Source organism: Chrysochloris asiatica, unplaced genomic scaffold (assembly GCF_000296735.1).
Source record: "Chrysochloris asiatica unplaced genomic scaffold, ChrAsi1.0 scaffold00195, whole genome shotgun sequence".
In the NCBI taxonomy this organism is placed as follows: Eukaryota; Metazoa; Chordata; class Mammalia; order Afrosoricida; family Chrysochloridae; genus Chrysochloris; species Chrysochloris asiatica.
The window spans coordinates 1,699,898-1,700,740 of NW_006408713.1; the positions used below are offsets into that span (position 1 = coordinate 1,699,898).

Consider the following 843-nt stretch of genomic DNA (forward strand, 5'->3'; position numbering starts at 1 on the left):
GGCCCAAAATAGGGCGGTGATGCAGTACCGCGCCAGGGTCCCGGTTCCACCAGACCTCTAGTCGCTGGCCTTTCCACGGTTGAGGCAGAGAGGTTCGGTAGAGTGAGGGTACAGCAACTGTAGCAAGCCGGGGGTCTCTTCTCTGCGGACAGCGCGGCTTGGGCCTCCCCGGACATGGACAGGGGGCCGCAGCGTGCGCAGCGCTCCCGGAGTTTGTCCCGGCGACCCCCTCCCCCAGACTGTAATGGATCTGATGGCAGGACCTACGCTGCTCTTTGAGGATCGCTGGGCTGCTGAACTGTGCAGCTTTTCTCCTCGGGAAAACTTTGAGACAGGGCCACCTCGTCCGAGAATCTACTTGGGGGAAGCAGAGACGGAAGCGAAGCGATGGCGGGTGTTTGAGGACGGCAGGAGCAGGCGGCTCTCTTTCCAAGAAAGCTGACTTGTAGTGAGGCCCCTTAGGCGATGGAGACTCCATCGCGTTGCCTCCTAGGTGTGCATGTGCGGGAAATAAACTTTTTACGGAGCAAGTGGGCCAGGTCGGACACCAGGGACCTTCCCTGGGTCCACCCCTGGGTCAGAGCCCCTCCTCTACCTCCGTCTCTTACTTTTCCACCTCTGGCCCTGATGAAAGGGGACTGAGCTAGCGGCTCATCACGGTGTGCTGGGGTGGCCCGCTTCCCTTCCTGCACCCGGGTAGGCGCCTGAGGCTGCAGGACTTCTCTGGTTAGCGACACGGGTGGGAGGGCACCCAAGGGACCTGTTAAGGCTCCCCAAGCAACTTTGCGCCCACCTTATATGCGGCCACCGGGGTCGCTGCACCCCCAACCACCAGCGCCGCCG

The 843-nt window shown here is 62.2% G+C and overlaps 1 protein-coding gene across 1 annotated transcript in view; it reads right to left on the reverse strand.

Moving 5' to 3' along the window:
• LOC102830031 (iroquois-class homeodomain protein IRX-1-like) overlaps positions 1 to 478 on the reverse strand; it is a 5,826-nt gene extending 5,348 nt beyond the window's left edge. The window contains exon 1 of the mRNA XM_006872382.1: positions 29 to 478. Within this exon, the coding sequence (XP_006872444.1) occupies positions 29 to 478 (450 nt within the window). The remainder of the gene's footprint in view (positions 1 to 28) is intronic.
• Between the last annotated feature and the right edge of the window lie 365 nt (positions 479 to 843).